Source organism: Trachemys scripta, chromosome 4 (assembly GCF_013100865.1).
Source record: "Trachemys scripta elegans isolate TJP31775 chromosome 4, CAS_Tse_1.0, whole genome shotgun sequence".
Taxonomy (NCBI): Eukaryota; Metazoa; Chordata; order Testudines; family Emydidae; genus Trachemys; species Trachemys scripta.
The window spans coordinates 62,304,424-62,323,999 of record NC_048301.1 but is presented as its reverse complement, the minus strand read 5'-3'; the positions used below and the strand labels follow the sequence as shown (position 1 = coordinate 62,323,999).

The 19,576-nt window shown below is 39.4% G+C and overlaps 1 protein-coding gene across 1 annotated transcript in view; it reads left to right on the top strand.

Annotated features, from left to right (window-relative positions):
• The window catches only part of LOC117876480 (cytosolic phospholipase A2 epsilon-like), a 46,947-nt gene that overhangs the window by 20,359 nt on the left and 7,012 nt on the right, over positions 1 to 19,576 (top strand). The window contains exons 5-16 of the mRNA XM_034768733.1: positions 391 to 431; positions 1,314 to 1,356; positions 2,517 to 2,580; positions 7,058 to 7,218; positions 7,358 to 7,441; positions 10,482 to 10,519; positions 11,249 to 11,405; positions 12,131 to 12,267; positions 13,150 to 13,372; positions 15,826 to 15,940; positions 17,248 to 17,385; positions 19,397 to 19,504. Coding sequence (XP_034624624.1) covers positions 391 to 431; positions 1,314 to 1,356; positions 2,517 to 2,580; positions 7,058 to 7,218; positions 7,358 to 7,441; positions 10,482 to 10,519; positions 11,249 to 11,405; positions 12,131 to 12,267; positions 13,150 to 13,372; positions 15,826 to 15,940; positions 17,248 to 17,385; positions 19,397 to 19,504 — 1,309 coding nt within the window. The remainder of the gene's footprint in view (positions 1 to 390; positions 432 to 1,313; positions 1,357 to 2,516; positions 2,581 to 7,057; positions 7,219 to 7,357; positions 7,442 to 10,481; positions 10,520 to 11,248; positions 11,406 to 12,130; positions 12,268 to 13,149; positions 13,373 to 15,825; positions 15,941 to 17,247; positions 17,386 to 19,396; positions 19,505 to 19,576) is intronic.

Below are 19,576 nucleotides of genomic sequence, written 5' to 3'. Positions count from 1 at the left end.
CTTATAGGGTGTCTTGTGACCAAGCAGGTTAGGTACTGTTGCTGCTAAGGTAAGGAACATTTTCAAGGACAGGTGAAGCTGTCTATTGCTCATTCAGAAATATTTCTCTCTCTTCATCGTTTCCCAAAGAGGGAAAAGAGAGTGACAAGAATGACTTCTCTCAAAAACCTCTCCTTGTCATGGGAAAATCAGCTACTGGGAAGCAGAATAATATAATGGATATAATATAATTTAGATTGAAACTGAAGAAAACGAAGCACATTGCATTTGCACCAAGGAGAGGGGAAAGTTACTTTGCAGGAGTTCTATGCATATCAAGGGGTCAGGTTTACACAGTACCTTTATGGAGAAGAGTAATGATGTAGTGACTTAATTCATTTTCATTTTTAGGGAAAGGAGGAGCTAGAGGTTGAGTTCACAATGGAAAGCAGGTGAGTAAAATCCAAGCGTTGTCAAATAACGTAATTGTTAGAGGCGTTAGAGATTAATTAACAACAAGGAACATGATTCGTACACCTGCTCCCACCTAAAGCAACATGGCCAGACCTATGTGGATGTAGTTGATAGTGTATGTTCAGCCTCACTGGACACTAGCTGGATGTTTCTGTATGGCATTGAGTAGCGGAATAGTTGGCAATGTTGTTTTTATGAGGTCACACTTAGGCATCCAGGTGAATTTTAAAGCTAAAATGAAAATTGAGTGAAGTGCAGGAAGTCTGCTGATTTCCCCCACCAGTTGGTCTGTATATGGATTTAACATAGATTTAAGTACTAAAAAAGATTCTAACCCATTTCTGTGAAACAATATGGGCATGTATATCTCGGTTTTAAATTAGTTTTGTTATTGATGTTCAAAGTGAATGGGGGAAAATTGTCTCCTTATGCTTATTATGCCATGTTGGACTAATTCATTAGCCTTTCAGCTCTGGAACTCCAGGGTCAAGTATGGATATTTTTGGCCAATGGAATAAATTCAGTGGTTTCTATCTGTCAGCAAACTCAGCTTGATATACATTTGAAAACTACCCTGTTTTGGCACAATGAGCAGTCTCTGCTCAGCAGAGCTCTAGTACTGGAATAGTAGGAGCATTAAAAAGCAGATTTATTTAGCGTTTCCCAGGAATGTGAGGAAAACTGGAAAATCCATTGAGAATTACTCCTGTTGCTAGCCTGTATTGTCAGACCCAACACTTCCAAAAGTGACAAAAAAATTAAAATAAGCAAAATACAAATAAAGAACAAAAATGGCAATTCATATCCTTAAATTATTTAAATACTAGTTACGAACTGAGTATGTTTCTTTTTATTTTTAGTCCAGATCTTCCTGAAAACATTGCTACGAATGGTGTATTAGTGGTAATTTTTATTTTCTATTATCTTTCCTCTACTGCAGGGGTAGGCAACCTATGGCACGCGTGCCAAAGGCGGCACACAAGCTGATTTTCAGTGGCACCCACACTGCCTGAGTCCTGGCCACCGGTCCGGGGGGCTCTGCATTTTAATTTAATTTTAAATCAAGCTTCTTAAGCATTTTAAAAACCTTATTTATTTTACATACAACAATAGTTTAGTTATATATTATAGACTTATAGAAAGAGCCCTTCTAAAAATGTTAAAATGTATTACTGGCACGCGAAACCTTAAATTAGAGTGAATAAATGAAGAGTTGGCACACCACCAAAGGTTGCCAACTCCTGCTCTACTGTATAGTAATGCACATCATACTGCTTTGAACAGAGAACGAGTTGCCCCACAATTATCCTTCCAACACAAAATCTCTTCTGAGGAATAGGCTGGCACTGGATCCCAGTGAACATGACAGTCAGCTCTCCCACACATCTCCCATGTTAGGAGAAACTGAACTGGAAGAGCTGTGAACTGTCCCAAGCTGTGCTCCTCCAAAGTCCCACAGAGTGTCACCGGATGGCAAAGACTAGAAGTGGTACAGCTGTGAGCATCCTCACAGCCAGTGTTCCCGCACCATTATCTAGAGTGACTCCTGTTGGGACAAGCTAAAATTGGAATAGCTGTAAAATTTCCCATACACCATTACCTACAGTGTGGCTGGTATGAGGTAGCAATATATCTATATAACTGTAAAGCTTCTTCTATGGCTGGTCCTTTCAATTACAGCTGTTATTTCTGTAGCTTTCTCTCATTTTTCCCCCTGGAGAATCTATTGTCTCCTTGGTGCAGGCCTGAGGATACTTCTGTTTTCTCCATCCGTATACACCCATCCTAGAAGTCATATAGTAAGTCTCAGCCCACCATCCTTTCAGCCGAGGACTAGACATGAATCTCTCCAAAGACTTTCATTGGAAGCTGTTGCAGAGCATCATGAAGTAATTAGTCCTCCCAAGGGCTGATCTTGCGGTCTGCACAACACTCCCGCCTCCTTTCCATCTGGATAGAATATATGCGTTCTTATGTTCTTATAGCAAGAGACTAGCAGGGGAATCACACTTAGTTTTGTCTGTCTCATTTTATCTATCTTTTATTCATTGTCTCTGTTACAGTCTCGTGAAGTTTCCTGTTTGGAAGTTCAGGTGAATGAGGGGAGGATGAAGAAGGAACCCACAGGTTAGTACTTCCTTAACTGGTAGAGTTGGATGAAACTGGTTAAAATTTTATAGCAAAATTTCAACAGAAAAATATCTGCCATTTCTGGGGTGATTTGTTTCTATGCATTACAGTAAGGGCATTCCGTGCTTTAAAGGAAAGGAGAAACTCCCAACATTTCCTATGGGCTTTGGATCAGATTCTAATTGATCAGACAACATATAGGGAGTATTACATCATTCACAGTTGAACACCAACTGTAGTTAATTAAACAGTTGTTGTTGGATGCTCATAGCTTTCTGAAACATTCATATACGGAGAGGAAATTTTCCATGCCTGATCTATTCCAAGAGTTGGAGTGAAATGTCTCCAGGTGTTTGAGTTCAGAGAAGATGGGAGTAAGTGGGGTGAGAAACAAAACTCTTTTCTCAATTTAAAAATTTCTAATTGCCCTTTTTCAGACACAAATACCAGCAGTTTGAGTCCTGAAATATACTCTATATTACCCGAGATACTCATTGCACATCTTGGGCTGTGCATAGCCATTTTGTTTCCTCTATATCCATAGCCTTATGGATTTGCAGTGCAACTTTTAAAATATTCTGTGTTGGTCCCTGATCCAGCAGAACATGTAAGCACACGGCTCACCACATTGAAGTCAGGGACGCTTGCTCTCATGCTAGATCAGAGCCCAAGTTCCTTGACTGAGAAAATCCTTTTAGGGATTTCATGGTTGGCCTATATAGCCTTAAATATGTGGATTGATGTGGTACTTTCCCTGTTGTTCATAGAGAGGGGAGAGGTGGGCCCAAACCAAACCTATCTACTGTAAATACCAATTTTAAGTTTATATGGACAAACTTTTGAATTCTCTGAGTGCAAAAAGTGTCTAAAACATTGCATAAGAGCTAAAAATGTTTTAACACTCCCTTGCTAACTGAAGAATAATCAAGTAGATGAAGGGTTGGATTCTCATTGATTTCACTGAGCTGGTTTGAAAATCCCACCCTTCCAGAAACAGGAATTTCCAGAGAAAGTTATAATCAACTGAAACCAGTGGTTTTGAATGTGTGTTTTATCTCACCAGCAGTGAAAGAATTGCTACTGCAATGCTCTAACACTCCGAGCAAGAATTATAGTGCAGATTCATAGATTCATAGATTCTAGGACTGGAAGGGACCTCGAGAGGTCATCGAGTCCAGTCCCCTGCCCGCATGGCAGGACCAGATACTGTCTAGACCATCCCTGATAGACATTTATCTAACCTACTCTTGAATATCTCCAGAGACGGAGATTCCACAACCTCCCTAGGCAATTTGTTCCAGTGTTTAACCACCCTGACAGTTAGGAACTTTTTCCTAATGTCCAACCTAGACCTCCCTTGCTGCAGTTTAAACCCATTGTTTCTGGTTCTATCCTTAGAGGCTAAGGTGAACAAGTTCTCTCCCTCCTCCTTATGACACCCTTTTAGATACCTGAAAACTGCTATCATGTCCCCTCTCAGTCTTCTCTTTTCCAAACTAAACAAACCCAGTTCTTTCAGCCTTCCTTCATAGGTCATGTTCTCAAGACCTTTAATCATTCTTGTTGCTCTTCTTTGGACCCTTTCCAATTTCTCCACATCTTTTTTAAAATGCGGCGCCCAGAACTGGACACAATACTCCAGCTGAGGCCTAACCAGAGCAGAGTAGAGCGGAAGAATGACTTCTCGTGTCTTGCTCACAACACACCTGTTAATGCATCCCAGAATCATGTTTGCTTTTTTTGCAACAGCATCACACTGTTGAGTCATATTTAGCTTGTGGTCCACTATAACCCCTAGATCCCTTTCTGCCATACTCCTTCCTAGACGGTCTTTTCCCATTCTGTATGTGTGAAATTGATTTTTCCTTCCTAAGTGGAGCACTTTGCATTTGTCTTTGTTAAACTTCATCCTGTTTACCTCAGCCCATTTCTCCAATTTGTCCAGATCATTTTGAATTATGACCCTGTCCTCCAAAGTAGTTGCAATCCCTCCCAGTTTGGTATCATCCGCAAACTTAATAAGCGTACTTTCTATGCCAATATCTAAGTCGTTGATGAAGATATTGAACAGAGCCGGTCCCAAAACAGACCCCTGCGGTACCCCACTCGTTACGCCTTTCCAGCAGGATTGGGAACCATTAACAACAACTCTCTGAGTACGGTTATCCAGCCAGTTATGCACCCACCTTATAGTAGCCCCATCTAATTTGTATTTGCCTAGTTTATCAATAAGAATATCATGTGAGACCGTATCAAATGCCTTACTAAAGTCTAGGTATACCACATCCACCGCTTCACCCTTATCCACAAGGCTCGTTATCCTATCAAAGAAAGCTATCAGATTGGTTTGACATGATTTGTTCTTCACAAATCCATGCTGGCTGTTCCCTATCACCTTACCACCTTCCAAGTGTTTGCAGATGATTTCCTTAATTACTTGCTCCATTATCTTCCCTGGCACAGAAGTTAAACTAACTGGTCTGTAGTTACCTGGGTTGTTTTTATTTCCCTTTTTATAAATGGGCACTATATTTGCCCTTTTCCAGTCTTCTGGAATCTCTCCTGTCTCCCATGACTTTCCAAAGATAATAGCTAGAGGCTCAGATACCTCCTCTATTAGCTCCTTGAGTATTCTAGGATGCATTTCATCAGGCCCGGGTGACTTGCAGGCATCTAACTTTTCTAAGTGATTTTTAACTTGTTCTTTTTTTATTTTATCCGCTAAACCTACCCCCTTCCCATTAGCATTCACTATGTTAGGCATTCCTTCAGACTTCTCGGTGAAGACCGAAACAAAGAAGTCATTAAGCATCTCTGCCATTTCCAAGTTTCCTGTTACTGTTTCTCCCTCTTCACTAAGCAGTGGGCCTACCCTGTCTTTGGTCTTCCTCTTGCTTCTAATGTATTGATAAAAAGTCTTCTTGTTTCCTTTTATTCCCGTAGCTAGTTTGAGCTCATTTTGTGCCTTTGCCTTTCTAATCTTGCCCCTGCATTCCTGTGTTGTTTGCCTATATTCATCCTTTGTAATCTGTCCTAGTTTCCATTTTTTATATGACTCCTTTTTATTTTTTAGATCGTGCAAGATCTCGTGGTTAAGCCAAGGTGGTCTTTTGCCACATTTTCTATCTTTCCTAACCAGCGGAATAGCTTGCTTTTGGGCCCTTAATAGTGTCCCTTTGAAAAACTGCCAACTCTCCTCAGTTGTTTTTCCCCTCAGTCTTGATTCCCATGGGACCTTACCCATCAGCTCTCTGAGCTTCCCAAAATCTGCCTTCCTGAAATCCATTGTCTCTATTTTGCTGTTCTCCCTTCTACCCTTCCTTAGAATTGCAAACTCTATGATTTCATGATCACTTTCACCCAGGCTGCCTTCTACTTTCACATTCTCAACGAGTTCCTCCCTATTTGTTAAAATCAAGTCTAGAACAGCTTCCCCCCAGTAGCTTTTTCAACCTTCTGAAATAAAAAGTTGTCTCCAATGCAGTCCAAGAATTTGTTGGATAGTCTGTGCCCCGCTGTGTTATTTTCCCAACATATATCCGGATAGTTGAAGTCCCCCATCACCACCAAATCTTGGGCTTTGGATGATTTTGTTAGTTGCTTGAAAAAAGCCTCATCCACCTCTTCCACCTGGTTAGGTGGCCTGTAGTAGACTCCTAGCATGACATCTCCCTTGTTTTTTGCCCCTTTAAGCCTAACCCAGAGACTCTCAACACTTCCGTCTCCTATGTCCATCTCTACCTCAGTCCAAGTGTGTACATTTTTAATATATAAGGCAACACCTCCTCCCTTTTTCCCCTGTCTATCCTTCCTGAGCAAGCTGTACCCATCCACACCAACATTCCAATCATGTGTATTATCCCACCAAGTTTCAGTGATGCCAACAATGTCATAGTTGTATTTATTTATTAGCACTTCCAGTTCTTCCTGCTTATTCCCCATACTTCTCGCATTTGTATATCATTAGAATATAATGAGATTTGTTTTATAAAGGAACTAAAGCTGAAGCCAAGATGCACATATAAATCAGTATAATTATTTATGTAACCTAAACCACTGACTGTCAAAATTAATATAACATAAAGTAAAAGAGCTTTTCTATATTGGAGTGTAATATAACTAAATGAATGTCTCTCTTATAGGGCAATCCTCCCAATTACCTGAATCCCTTTTATCCAGAACTCCCTTGTATTCTACAGTGTAAATGCCTTATGGCCTGACTGTGAGAGATGCCAAGTCCCCTCATTGACTTCACTGGGAGTTGATGGTGCTCACAGGACTGGGCCCCTAGACAATGTTTATTATGGCTATAAAAAATTATGGATACATGGTTTATATGGTGTCTTGGAACATTATTGGCTTATTAAGCAGCATCCACATTATGAACTCAATGTAGAGAACTCTGAAATGTTGTTTTAAATTAGTTAAAGATGTGATAATCATGGGTTCAATGTTTGTTTTGTCACCTGTTTAGAAAGAAAATTCGCTTTTACAGTGGAAGGATCCTATGAAGGAACCCAGAACCTTTCACTGAGCTCCTGCCTTTGTCCTGCTTCTCCTGCCAGATTCCACTATATCAAGTATAATCACTCAGAACTGGGCATTGCACTACCAAAGATGAGACAGCTCTCTGTGGTACGTTTTCATCACGGACCTTTATGAACACAGCTCATTTGTTTATCTTTTCTGGGGACTTGGAAGTGTGGGGGCAAAATGTTTAACCATTTCCTCCTTGTTGTATTACAATTAACCTCCCCTACCATTTTCTTTTTAGACTTCCTCAAGTCAAGATGAAAGTGAGTCCCTGACTCTAGCTCTGAATTCACTTCCCATTCAAGATAAAGTAACAATAGGAGAGGTGAGTGTCAACTCACCAGTCTTGATAGAATAAATACCAAACCAGGATGTTTTCAACTTACAGAGAAACAACTTTGCATTGTTGCTAAACTCCAGTCAGTTTATATGTTGTTGCATACACACAGACACATACACATGTTAAAAGAACATGAAGGTTGCAAAGTCAAGCACTTGAAAGTTAGGAAATTGCCTGTATAACTTCAGTTCGGTTCCCTTAAGCATATGCATTATAATAGAGTTTTTAATTATACGACTACATGCTATTTTTTCCACAGGACCTTTGCCTCATTCAGCTCACAGGATGGATGGTGCTCATTTAATAAGCAGCTGTTCAGTATTTTGATATCTCCTCATTGTTAAATTTGTGGCCTCAAGCCTTTACTGCCCACTATTCAAACCCTGCTCCACAGACAAAATTATTAATTTCCTCATGGGATTTTGTATGGTGCTCATCACTAAGGCTGCGAGTTTGTCATGGAGGTCATGGAAGTCATGGATTCCGTGACTTTCCAAGAACTCCATGACTTCTGCAGTGGCCAGTTCTTCAGGACAGCATTCAACTGCCTTAACCATGAGACCATCCTTTCTCTTCCTGTAATTCTCTGCACACCATTCACTACATACCTTCCAACTTCTGCAACAAATGAGACAGGGATCCCATAGACAAAAGACTTCTTTACTATACAACCCAGATGCATCCTCAAAACAGATCAATTCTGAGCACTGAATGAACCAGGGTCCTGTAAGGAAAAATAGTTTGTAATCAAATATTTAAGACTGTATCATCATGTGGATGGACAAAAGGCCAAATTAAGGTTGCACCGGTAACCTTAATTGTGGCATGTCCTAACTTGTGAGTGCTTGACAGTGAAAACTTAATATTCTTTTAATGTTTTTTTTTGTAATTGTTATTTCTGATGTTTTAAAAATGGCAAACTGAAAAAAAACAGAAATTCCATCATATGGCATCATATTGACACCCATATAGATCATCATCAGAGTTGGAACTTTTACATTCACTGTCCAGACATCTGCCTCTTGAGCTAATGGAGTAACTGACAGCAGTAGTAGGTTGTCATTCTCTATATGGAGCAGCACTAGAAGGGGATGTGACACATGCCCTTTGCTAGTGGGTTTCACAGATATTTGCTGACAGCAGAGGAATTTAGAGATTCAGGAATACTGGGTCCCATTCCAAGCTCTGTAGGTTAGCACATCTAGTGGTCAAAGATCCTTCTGTCCATTGCCACCAAGATTGATCCCTTCTCCTTCAACTCTTTCCACCTGTCCATGGCTTAGTGCCCTCTTTTCCACACCGTCTTCACATTTCAATCCCAATCTCCTTGCCTAGCCAGTCCCAGTCGTCACTCCAACTCTCAGTCCCATTCTCCACCCACTCAGAGCTTCAATCCCAATCTTCCTGCAGTCTGTGTCCCACTGCCTCCCAGTCTCCCCCCGCACCTTCCAGTCCCAGTATCCTTCCCCCCGTCAGTTTTAGTCTCACCCCCGTCCCAAATCCCACTCTGTTCCTTTTTTACCTCCCTCACAGTTTCGAGTCCCAGTTTCACCCTGTCACCCCAGCTCCTTATCCCAATCTAATTTTGTTTTTCTTTTGGTCTGGCTTTTGTTTCACAGAATTACAATTTAGTCAAATTTGGGTGGATTTTCATGGGAATAACAAATGGCACATCCTTGACAGAAAGGCCAAATTTCAAGTCCCTGCTCCAAAGCATTGGGGCACTGCAATTTCCAATGAAAATGTTGTAAGAATTTTTCTAACATGAACAAAGAAATTAATTTTTCCTTAAACTCATTCCCGGAAATGACTGAACATATTGTCTGAAACTTTCCAAAAATATTCATCCTGAGGCAGAAACCCAGCATGGAAAATTTTAGCCCAAACATTAAAGCCTGGCAAAGTTACAAACAATTGAAAACACAGGGTCTATAATGGAAATTTCGGGCAACCTTAATAAAAGGTGGTGTTACCAGACTTTCCTATAATAGGATAATTTCTTTGTGCTCTGTGCATCAGCCTAGCTCTGCCTGCTTTGGGGAGGGATTTACTTCTTCCATGTCTTCCTTTTTCATCAGGGAAGATAAGAAATGGTGTCCAAATTAAAATAACAACAACAAACCAGAGTGAAATCCACACAAACATGTAGGATAAATGCATGTAAAAAATCAGTTTGCACCCAGAGGGTTGGAATCTCAGATGGTCTAAATTAGCATATTCTTATTGACCTTAATGGAACTATGCTGATTTATAATAGCTGAGGTTCTGGCCCATTATTAACTCATGTCCATGACTAATTAGCCTGGGATTTAGAGCATAAATTGGTATGCCATAGCTTAATTAAAGGTAGCAATTACTGGCTGAGGCCTTAAGTCTTTTAAACTGGTACAGGTGCCTGAAAACATTGGAAACGTTGAGTTAAAATATTAGACTGAGAATTAACTAGTGGTGTTGAATAGAACTGTGTGAAAGTTTTCAGATGAAACTTTTTTATGAAAAATACAGATTCGAGTTGATGAAGACTTTTCACAAATTTGTGTTGAATTTGCTGTGTTGTTTCAGTTGAAAAAAACCCCCAATAAATTAAAAAAATGAAAAACCTTATTTTTTAAATGAAAGGCTTTTGATTTTTCAATTCAAAATAACTTTGTTTCGAAATGTAATAAAGATTTAAAAACTTGAAAGTAAAATATTTTATTTTGTGTTGACTGAAACATTTAATTCAACCCAAAACAATTTTTTAAAACTTTTCGGTTAGCCAAAAAATTGGAAAAAAATTCATTTTGGGTCTATTTGAAACAATTCCTCCCCCCATTTTTTTCATTGTTCAATAAACCAAAAAATCAGTTATTCGCACAGCTCTTGTTTTGAGTCTGTCTATAACTATCTTTCTCGAATTATTTATGGTCAGGCTCTGTGGCTTCAGTGCTAATTGTGGAGCAGGTAAAACTCATACCAAGGCTGAGAGGACACACAAGCTTAAAAATATGATGGCTCTTATAATTTTCCCATTCTCGATTTTCAGACCAGAACGTTTGATTTGCATGTGAAGACAAAAGAATGGTAAGAGAGTCCCAATCTTGCTTTTGGATCTGTGTGGATGGACCCCGGCAGAGCCCAACTGAAATCAACAGAGCTCTGTACAGGCATGGGGGTCTGTCAGTTTCAAGAGAAGGCCATTTGTTCTTTGGAAGTGGATAATGTCAGCAGAGCTCTTGCCGGGGAATAATGTCTTGCTGCAATCATTTAACAAAACATAATAATCTGTAATTGATTTCAACTGCAGATGAGAATATGTAATGAAACACAACACATTGCGAATAGGCTAATCATTTTAATGAAACTCTTTCATTAGATGCCATAGAAGCACCAGTCAAACTAGCAATTAAAAATCTGTACACACACTGGCTGGTCTGGTGTCATCGCCCTTTCCATAGCCTTGTTCTTCTACGGTACACAATTTAGGGCTCTACCCCGCAAGGGGCTGAGCTTTTTGGTGCCGATCCAGCAAAGCACATAAACCCATGCTTAGCTTTAAACATGCTCCTAGTCCCATTGACCATTCATGGAATTAAATTTAAGCACATATTGCTTTCTCTCTCTCTCTCATTTCTTACATTAGTCTGTCTATACAGAGGTGTTGGAATGTCTTTTCTGTAAACATATCCAAGATTTTATATATCTATATATCTATATCTATCTATATATCTATCTATATATATAGATATATAGATATGGAGAGAGAGAGAGTTGACTACAACAGGTAATAATTGGGTTTTGCCTTGGCTTCAGGACTCAGGGCCTGTTTAGCAGCTCAAGAAAACTAGATGTACGTTTGGGATTTGACCTGTGCACAGAGGAACAGAATTTCCTGAAGAGTCGGAAGAAAGTGGTTGCTGCTGCTCTGAAGAAGGTTCTTCAGCTAGAAGAGGATCTGAAGGACCATGAGGTAGTTGAGGCAGAAGAATCTTGTGTCTTGTATTGCCCCAGATGAATGCTCAGCCTATTGGGTACAAAAAGCCTGGTCCAAAGCCCATTGAAATCAATTGGGGATCTTTCATGGTGTTTCAGTGGGAGTCACTGCTGGTGCTAGTTATGATGAGTGGTGTGTTGTTGGAGGGGGACTGAGGAAGTACGGTGTGTCCTGTGTAGAAAGGCGATACCCAGGGGATCCTTGTCTCTCCTTTCCCCAGGCCAGGACAATAGGCACATGAGTGTTCTACCCCCTTCAGGCCCCCAGTTGGCTCAGGAGAAGGGTGTTCCATGAGGAAGTCTTCTCTCCAGGTCCTGTTCAGGCCAAGGAGATCTCAAGTTTGACAGACCAATGTTCTAGTCTGGACTGGCTATTCCTATGTTGGCCTCCAGGTGAATACCCTGTTTAGGAGAATCCCAAAGCTGAGTTTGATCCCAATTACCATACATATTTAAAAAAAAACCCACTTTGACAATGGAAGAATCTGAACTTCACTGTATTCAGCAGCAAGGAGAGTATCAAACAATTTAGAATGAAGCATATGCAGTGCCGCCCTTGTATTATTTTGCTGTGCCAGAGTTTATGGGAATGCTGTAACCACTCACATTTTTTGCTCACCTTTTGCTTATCTTTCTCCTTTTTAACTGTTAATGCTCCTCGTTGTTTGTCACCAACTTTCTGCTTTCGTGTGTGTTGAACAGGTGCCAGTTGTGGCTGTGACAACAACAGGAGGTGGGATAAGAGCTTTGACAGCCATGTATGGCAGCATTTTGGGTCTTCAGAAACTGAATGTTCTGGACTGTGTTTCATACATCACTGGCTCATCTGGCACAACATGGTAAGGAGGTCATTTTATAAGGTTTTATTTGATCCTTCTCTAAGCTTCTGGGAATGAGAGACGTGCTCAAGGAATGTGTTATCCTGCTTGGAAATACATTACAGGGTTATGCCAGCATAGCTACAGCATCCTAGCTATTCAGCTACAGTCCCCGTAGACACGGCCTAAGGGTAAAATTTTCAAAGTTGCCTAAGTTCCATTTTAAAAAGTGATTTAGGCACTTGGGACCTTAAGTCTAATTGAAAATCAATGAGATTTAGGCTCCCATGTCACTTTTGAAAATGAGACTTAGGCTCCTATATCACTTAGGTACTTCAGAACATTTTCACCTAAACCTAATTTTTTCTTATTTTCTAGCTAATAGTTCTTTTCCTGGCACTTAGATTTCAGCTAGCAAAAATAATCATTATTTTAGGTAATTTAACCCCATTCATGAATACCAGTGGGGAGTCATTGGATAGCGTTCCATACAGTATGTATTCTGAATGGAGTGGTGTAAAAATTACTAAATGAAACAAGGAGAGTTTACCTGAGATTTGTGAACATTTCCTCAATCCTGGGTAAGGTTTCAAGCTGAGTTTTGACGGTGAACCTAGATTGAATTTTTTTGCGTTGGAGTGGAAACCATGTTGAAACTTGGAAATCATGTGGATTTGCACATCTTTGACCCCAAACCCAATGTTGTCAGATGAGTTTCCCTCTGGGCTTTGGAATTTGTTCATCTCTGAAACTCTAAACAAAACATAGGTGGAGTGAGTTTAGTTTAAGTGAAGGGAATCTGAAAAAAGTTTGCATGAAGCTTTGCCACATAGATCCTTTGAGTTTCACAGGCTCCTAATTCTAATTCACTGTTGTCTTTAACATAGTATTTTCTGTTCCCAGGACCATGACAAACTTGTATGAAGATGATGATTGGTCACATAAGGATCTAGGGGAGCTAATCATTGAAGCTCGGAAGCAAGCATCCAAATCCAAAATGAGTGCTTTTTCCTTGGAAAGTCTGAAGAATTATCATAGGGAGCTCAGTCAACGCACCCAAGCAGGATACAAGACATCTTTTATAGATCTCTGGGGGCTCATGATTGAATCCATGTTGAATGATGGGGTACTGTATACATCCCTCTTTTCACTAAGGATTATGGTCTCTTTCTAAAAATTAAAAGAGAATTAAACCCTAGGAAGAGAGACCCATACAATATCTTTATAGAGTTATTCACTCAAAGAAATTCCACTGGGTTGATGGCAAATCAATATCTCATGCACAGAATAGGACCTTATGATCACATGCTAATGATAGTGAGATACAGAGAGAGTTACTAAATTTTGTGACTTAGTGAATAAATGAACAACAGAAGAGAAACAAATCAAGGGCAATGAAACACGTACTGCATTTTCATGTATTTTCTCAACTGTAGTTTCAGGCTAATTATTTAGGACAGAGGTTCACAACGTGAAGGGTTGCAACCCTCTTGCCCTTCTCACAGAGTGAAATGGCAGAGGGGAACCTGGCTAGATCCTGACTAAATGAAAGGGGAATTTAGATGTGTGTGGGCAAGTTTTTGTTATGGAAAAGGGGTATCAGTATGGAGAAGATTGAGAACCACTGATAAGTTAATATGGACGCTCCCCAATTTACGCAAGCGTTCTGTTCCAGAATGCCTTGCATAACTCGAATTTTGCATAAATCGGGAACGTATACCTGACCATTATGCAAAAAAAAAAAACAAAAAAACCCCACAAACTTTCTAGCTTACGGATTTTTTTCCGTAAGTGCGGATTTGCATAAATCGCGTTTGCGTAACCCGGAGAGCATCTGTAATCCAGAGTATATTAGTAAATTAAAGAGATAAGGTGGGGGAGGTAATATCTTTTATTGGATTAGTGAGACAGTTAGCCAGAGCTCACTAACAGAAGTTGGTCCAATAAAACATATTATCTCACCCATCTTGCCTTTCAAATATCCTGGGATCGACACAGCCACAACACGGCATATACTAGTAAATGTTGTGTAGCATATTTTGTAAAAAAATAACCAAATCTTAGTGTGCTGAAGCTCCCCTAGAGCATCAGCTACTAAATCTTTGCTGAGAACTGGAGACTGTCAATTTTTGTGGTGGTTATAAGGGGTGTCATTCAGCAAGGTGTACCTTAGTGAGGTTCAACTGTATTAAAGTACATTGTATGTTCAATGCAGTCATTAAAAATATATAGTGGATCTATGGCTCTGTCAGACCTTAAACTTACAGGACCTTTAAAATTGCTGTTCATCAGCTTGTGGCAGCTGTTTTGGATTTTATCTCAAGCAAGTGTTTCTGTGGCTAACTTTGAAAGTTATTGTAAGATGTGCACAAGCAAAGCTTGAAAAATGATAGTGTCTCAGTGGTATTGCCACACTAATGGTGAAAGAAGCCCTTTCAAATTTTATGGGCAAAGCCAAACCCCTTTTTCATGTGACATTTTTCTTTCTTATTCTCGGGCCAGAAGTTATTTTGTAAAATTTGATAAAATTCTGTTTCGCTGTTTTGAGAGATTGTTTTAAAAAATATATTTCATTTCAGATTTTTTTCCCCACTATAGATACAGTAGAACCTTAGAGTTACGAACACCTTGGAAACGGAGGTTGTTTGTAACTGAAATATTTGTAACTCTGAACAAAACGTTATGGTTGTTCTTTCAAAAGCTCACAACTAAACATTGACTTAATACAGCTTTGAAACTTTACTATGCAGAAGAAAAGTGCTGCTATCCCTTTATTTCTTAGTAGTTTATGTTTAACACAATATTGTACTGTATTTGCTTTTTATTTTTGTCTCTGGTGCTGCCTGATTGTGTACTTCCGGTTCCAAATGAGGTGTGTGGTTGACTGGTCAGTTCATAACTCTGGTGTTCATAACGTTGAGGTTCTACTGTATCTCAATATTCGCTTTTTCTAAAAAAAACAAACTTTGGAATTAATTTGGGAGGAGTGTCATTGACATGGTGGCTTGACAAAATCATATTTTAAAAAGATGACATTCAAATATAGGAGAACAGTAGAAATAGCATTGTCTATCCTATTTTTTGCACAATACATGAAAATGCAATGCTAAGGATATACTGTTTAGTCTGCAAATTCTAGTATCACACATTGAAATAGAGTGTAGGCTGGTTAATAGGATCCATCTTAACCAAGACCACTCAGAGGCCCCTGACTTCTACCCAAATCTCTCTTCCTGTGAGTGAAGTACATAGAGGAGAACCTAGGAGGGAATTCAGACATTTCAGTGACTTCCAAACTCAGATGTTGTGGTAGTGCAATGATTAGTGTATGCAGCACCTCCACCAGTACATGGAGCTATAGCCTTATTTTAGTGTTAAGTTGTTGTCTTGTGTGTTATGTTGTTGATCTGACCTGAGGGAGGAGTGGGGGTTAGCAGAAAGTTCAGTCCTGTCAGTGTGTGCTGGAGTCGGTACCTGCAGTAGCCCAATAGAACTCTGTGATTCTATAAGCAAGTATTACAGTAGATTCTTGTGTCATTGCTGTTGTTTCTCAGTTAACCATTTTTTCTTCAAAAACAGAAAGATGAACATAAACTCTCAGATCAGCAACGGGCAGTGAATTGGGGTCAGAACCCACTGCCCATCTACCTGGCTCTCAATGTCAAGGACAACATTACCACTAAAGATTTTAGAGGTAATGATTATATTTCAGAGTTACAGCTGAGTTTAAATCTAAGAAGTTCCTACTTAGGCTTGGACACACCGATGGGATAACACGGGAACCTTCCAAACTTTCACCCTGTGACTGAAACAATCCTATTAGGAGGGTTAACAAAGTTTGCATACTTTAGCATACATATATTATTGTGTTTCCTTATGTGTGTGCACATATACACTGGGATCTAGCCAGGGCCTGAAGTTAAATGTGCAGAATTATGGTGAAATAGGTTGTTCTCCCAGTATTACTCCATCAGCCTGATTGGAAGCAGGGATTGTGGACATCTTGTAAGAGCCCATTCTCATGAGATTTCCAGACACATCTTGCAGACCTTAGAGGTCTAGATATTCAGTTAAGTATCTGAACTTATAGGCCCTTAAAGAAACTAATTCTCTGAACCTTTTGGAGATCACTCACCACTAGTTCAGTGCTTCTTTTGCATGACAAATCAAAAGGAATAGAAGTCAAATTACATCCTGGTCTCCCTTTCATTGGAGGAACGAACCCTTTCCTCAATGAAAAGGAAGTTGAATCTATGTTCTCTTTCAGACCCAATATTGCTCCATCAATGAATCTGAAATGGACAGGAAGTGGAAAACAAAGTGGTGTTACACTATTCTCGGTCTTCATTTGACACATTCATAATTCTGATTTAGAGGGTGTACATGGGATTGAAGTGATGCATAGACCTCTTGCTGGCCCTTGCATAGGGACAAATATCACCCTATATGTATCGCTTACATTTACTTTGGTACATGAGTGTTCTGACCATTGTCAGATTAATTGTAAATATACCTTTTACCCATTTGAAATAAAATGTTTATATCCACAGAGCACGAATCCCATTCCACTGAGAGTTCCCATCCATTCTCTTTGCAAGAGTGGCTATGCCCCAGGAGATGCTCCCCAGTGTTTGCAATGCTGCCCACCTTTAGGTCCTGTCAGGGGAGAGCTACTTGAATTGTCATTTGGGGCTGCATAGGAGCCCTGTCACTATAGGTTGCCATGGGGACATGCTGACTCATTACTCCTCCCCATTGCTCCTAGCCTTGCCCCTCTTCTGCTACTTTGGTTGATTGGCTGCAGGCTCCCCCATGGAGGGGTTTGGGGTTCCTTGAGCCGCCACAACCCCCAGACTGGGTGGACCAAGGTGAACTATGTTATAACCTGAAAAAGCTGAAACTCAGAAGGTTTATTCTACTTTTAACTCTCTTTACCTGTTGGCTAACACCATGTCTAGTTACCCACTGCAGTTAAATAGTTTTTTGTGGCTCTGTTTGCAGAGTGGGTGGAGTTCACCCCCTATGAGGTGGGATTCCTGAAATATGGAGCCTTTATTCGTGCGGAGGATTTTGGAAGCGAGTTCTTCATGGGCCGGCTGATGAAGAAGCTCCCAGAATCTCGGATCTGCTTCATGCAAGGTGTCTTATTCATTTGGGAAAGTGTTTACCTAATAAGAACACTAATAGCAATGGAAACCAGTGCCTGGCAAGCCACTGTTCTGTGACTGGTTGTAGTGGTGCAGTATTAATTGCAGAAAATGTTTCTATACCTTAATGAGCAGCAGATAAAGTTAAATGTGATTCTAAATCTTCCTAATTGTTCTAAACAGTTGCACTTGGTTTCATTTTCTTGTGATTCCAAATGATAGATTCAGAGCAGATATGAGATTTTATACACCTTTAACACCTGAGTTTGCAGAAAACATCACACACTTTTATATTCCAAATCTCTGCAGTTCAGCCCCTTAGGCGTAGCTCTACTGTTAATTTAGAACCCTGAGGAATACAGCACGATAACATTGAAAATTTAGCCCAATAAATAGCAGCATGTCTAAGCCCAGTAATAATGTCTTTCATTCATACTGTATGCCAACATCTCTTCAAGGATTTAAAGAATAGTTACATGTATAAACAATATATAGTAGCAAACGGGGGGTTATGAAAGAAGCTGGAGAAGCAACGTATAAAAGAAAATTATATATCCACAGAAATTTGAAAAAAGAGAATAAATAGAGATATAGAAAAGTCTGCTATCTTCTGGCTGTTAGAGAGATAAGAACTAGAGCACCTCAGAATTTTTTTTGACAAATTGTTTTCATTGAATAATGCTGATTTGTCCAAACTGAAACTGTGAAATTTCCTGACTTAACGGAAAAAAAAAGTTGGAAATTGTCAAAATGGGAAAGTATATTGTCATGTTGGTTTTCTGCTTCAAAATGATTTTTGTTTTGAAATGTAATCTAATTGGATGGGGGAAAGGGTCTAATAAAAGAAAAAAGTTGAAATCAAAATGCAAAATTTCAAAATTATCAAAACAAAATGTTTCAATTGACCCGAAGTGGGGGAAAAATTGGAATTTTCATTTGCAAATATTTTTGAGATTTTTGACTTTCAGAAATGGGCAGAAAAATGTGAACTCTCAAAAATATTTGTGGGATGGGAAAACTATGTCCCATCCACCTCTAATGATAACCTCTGTGGCTGATTCCCTGAATTTGTGCTGATTAGAGAGAGTTTTAATTTGATTTTTTTTTATTAAAATGCCTTTCTATTAAAACAAAGACTTTTGAAAAAGGTTATTTATGTATTTTTAATGTTCTGGGTTTTTATCAAACTAAATATTTTGAACTGTGTTCCCTTCCACTTTTCCACCCTTCCATTCCTGTTTGCTACTGAATGCAGTAGAATGAATGATATCTAGGGTTCTCCCTCACCCCCCACACTTTTTTACTTTTCTTTTCTCTGTTTCCTTCAGCCACTCTGTAACTTTTCAAGACTTTTTCCACTTTGGAAAAGTTACATAATGGCAAAAGGAAAAAAAACAAAATAAGTTGGGAATGGGGGAGCCTGACTTTGGAGATTTTTTTTATTCTACTGCATTCAATGACAAAAAGGGAGGGAAAAAAGAGAAAGGGGACAAATTAAAATTCAAAATTGTCAAAGACATATTTCAGGGAAAAAGAAAAACAAATTGTTCCAGGTCAAACACTAGGAAATAGAAACAACTTTGAAATATCCTGTGAAGTTTTTACCATTTTTGAACCGCCTCTCTCATTGAAATACAGAGTTCCAACAGCTGAGGAGCAAAAGCTGGATTGAGGAATCTGCCAATATTTGGATCTAGGTGATAGTCCAATTTCAGAGGTCTCTTATTTTGAAAATTTTACAGTGATTATAAATATGGGTGTAAATCAGCTTTGCAAATTTAACTCATATAAGATCTATAGACATTGCACCCTCAGGAGAGACTTGCTTTACAGCCTTCTTTTCCTGCTCCAGGAATCTAGTTGTAGAAGCCTGGGCTATATGTTAAAATTAGAAAGAAACGTGAAACAGATTTGTGGGGAGGGACAAAAGGTCATGTTCACTACACATGCATCAGTCTTCACTTGGACTCATATGTTGCTATTAAATCTCTTCCCCTTGATAGGAATGTGGAGTAGTGTATTTTCCAAGAATCTCTTGGATGCATGGCATGCAGCTGACAATTCAGAGGACTTCTGGCACAGATGGACCCAAGACAGAGTGACTGAAATAGGTAAATCTGGCTTTCCCTTCCATTTTGTTTTGATTGCTCCTGTATGCTCATCTGATGTGAGAACTATACCTT